Source organism: Penaeus vannamei, chromosome 5, assembly GCF_042767895.1.
Source record: "Penaeus vannamei isolate JL-2024 chromosome 5, ASM4276789v1, whole genome shotgun sequence".
Taxonomy (NCBI): Eukaryota; Metazoa; Arthropoda; class Malacostraca; order Decapoda; family Penaeidae; genus Penaeus; species Penaeus vannamei.
The window spans coordinates 1,072,853-1,075,257 of NC_091553.1; the positions used below are offsets into that span (position 1 = coordinate 1,072,853).

A 2,405-nucleotide genomic window follows, 5' to 3' on the forward strand; every position below is an offset into this window, starting at 1 on the left:
ATATATATATTTTTTTTTCATTTATATACTTACCTATTTCTTGTTTATGCTTATTCGTGCTGAGAGAAAAAAAAACACACAAGGAAAGAAATTTATACAGAAATTGATAATGCCGTTTACCATACCATATGTTAGAAAACACGCATGGTTGCACAGGTTAAAAGTGCCTGGTCGATGTCCTATTTCCCCATTCCCAACCCAAATTCTGCTGATCTTCCCAATTACAGTGACGAAGACACAAACCCCTAAAAAGGCCCTTGTAACTCGAAAAAAAAACAAAATCACAATACGCAAGTCCCATCAGCTGACGGACAGCAATCAGCTGATCTGAAAGCAATCAGCTGATCGGACAACAATCAGCTGATCGGATCGCCGCCGCTCGAGAGGGTCCCCGGGACAACAGCAGCTGATGTTACCAACGACGAAATCGCACTCTGACAAACGCATTGCTTGATGACTGAAGATGGTGAAGCGGAAACCTTCCGACGAGGAGTGGGAGAGGGAGGAGCTGGCGGTCCCTCTCCCCATCCAGACATTTTTGTGGCGCCAAAGCAGGTGAGAAGGAGAGAGAGAGAGGGAGGGAGGGAGAGAGAGAGAGAGAGAGAGAGAGAGAGAGAGAGAGAGAGAGAGAGAGAGAGAGAGAGAGAGAGAGAGAGAGAGTGTGTGTGTGTAAAAGAGTGAGAAGGAGGGTAAGTGAGTGTGAGGAGGAGTGAAAAAGTAAAGATAGAGAAGACGTAGGAAGTGAGATATAAAGAGAGAGGGCGAGGAATGGCGAGAGAGGAGGTAAGGGAAAAAAGAGGGAGGGAAACGGGGAAGTTAAAGGGGAATAGATAGAGGAGGGGAAGGGGGAGAAAGGGACGAGATGAGAGAGAGATAGAAAGAGAGCGAGAGAGAGAGGGGGGGGGGGAGAAAGAAGGAAAGAGAGAGAGGGGGAGGGAGGGAGGGAGGGAGAGGGAGAATATGTATGCCTATAATGTTCAATAAGAATAAGAAGCAGATAAAAAAAAAATACAAATACCTTTTTCTCTGGGACAATGTCAGATTATTTATGTCCAGAGAAAATTCAGTTTCACCTAAAAGTACATAAAATTTATATAATTATGAATATAATATTTATCAGAGATGTGTGTGTGTGTGCCGTGCGCGCGCGCGTGTGTGTTTGTGTGTGTGTGTGTGTGTGTATATGTGCGTGTGTGTGTGTTTGCACGGCAGAAAATTTTCTTATAGCTATGCTTAAAATCTGTGTTAATATTATTTATTAAAGGATCAGACAAAGGAGAGAGAGAGAGAGATATATATATATATATTTATATTACATATATTATGTTTATTATTATGTTTACATATATACATATATGAGAGATGTAGAGAAAGGAGAGAGAGAGAGAGAGAGTATGCAATACTGAAGCAGAGTTCGGGAATAAAACACAGCTGCGGGGAATAACTTTCAATAACTTTCCACAATTTTAAGGACCGGAACTCCGAAATAAAAGTAATAATTTCTGAACCGCGGTATCATCTGGAGGGAAAACGATTATCTTTTGGATAATGTCCGTATTAGCGCGCCAACGGAGTCTAAATTGTCATTGAATTCGCTCTCTCATTGGTAGGGAAATGGGTTGGCGATGCAACGAATGGGTTTTATATGAATTTTTAAAAGAGTATTTAACGTAGACTGAGTTGCAATGTTAGCCTGAATGATATCTTATCTTCTGTAAGGCTGTCAGTAACTTGGGAAGTGTGTGTGTGTGTGTGATAAATAGAGTATGTGTGTGTGTGTGTTATAGATATAGAGTGTGTGTGTGTGTGTGTGTGCGATAGATAGAGTATGTGTGATAGATGTAGAGTGTGTGTGTGACTGAGTGTGTATGTGTGATAGATATAGAGTGTGTGTGTATGTGTGCATGTGCGTTTTTTTTTTGTTTTTGTTTTTTTGTACAACAGAAAATAAGCTCGTGTAATGCATAACTTATATTTGTGTTATATGAATATCTAAACCACTGAAACTTACCTTCTGACGCTACATAAGCTAGCAATGCACACGGAACTAACCCAAACTTTCCCTTCTCCAGTCCCTTCATCAGACCCAAACTTGGCAAACTCCACGAAGCAACATGTATGGTAAGTGACAGTCGCTCTTCGCTGTATAAGGATAAGTAAGCTAAGGTCTGATAAAATGATTTCATAATATACCAAAAAAAGAGGAAGAAAATCCTAGTCGCATGTAGGTAATACCAAAATTAAAGATAACGTTTAATGGGATTGCATAACTCCCAAGAGAAGGCGACGCCGTGTTGAGGTCATAGAGGATGTGGAATATTTTTGGAATCCAGCTGTTTTGAGACTGGGAAAGTTTTTTTTGGAGTTGCATCCATGGCGAAAAAACGGGACATTTTTTGTTTGTT

The 2,405-nt window shown here is 40.6% G+C and overlaps 1 protein-coding gene across 1 annotated transcript in view; it reads left to right on the plus strand.

The window, feature by feature from the left end:
* Positions 1-233: 233 nt before the first annotated feature.
* Positions 234-2,405, plus strand: part of unc80 (unc80, NALCN channel complex subunit) — a 125,567-nt gene continuing 123,395 nt past the window's right edge. Inside the window, exons 1-2 of the mRNA XM_070121720.1 lie at positions 234-555; positions 2,073-2,121. Of these exons, the coding sequence (XP_069977821.1) occupies positions 464-555; positions 2,073-2,121 (141 nt within the window). The 5' untranslated portion in view covers positions 234-463. The remainder of the gene's footprint in view (positions 556-2,072; positions 2,122-2,405) is intronic.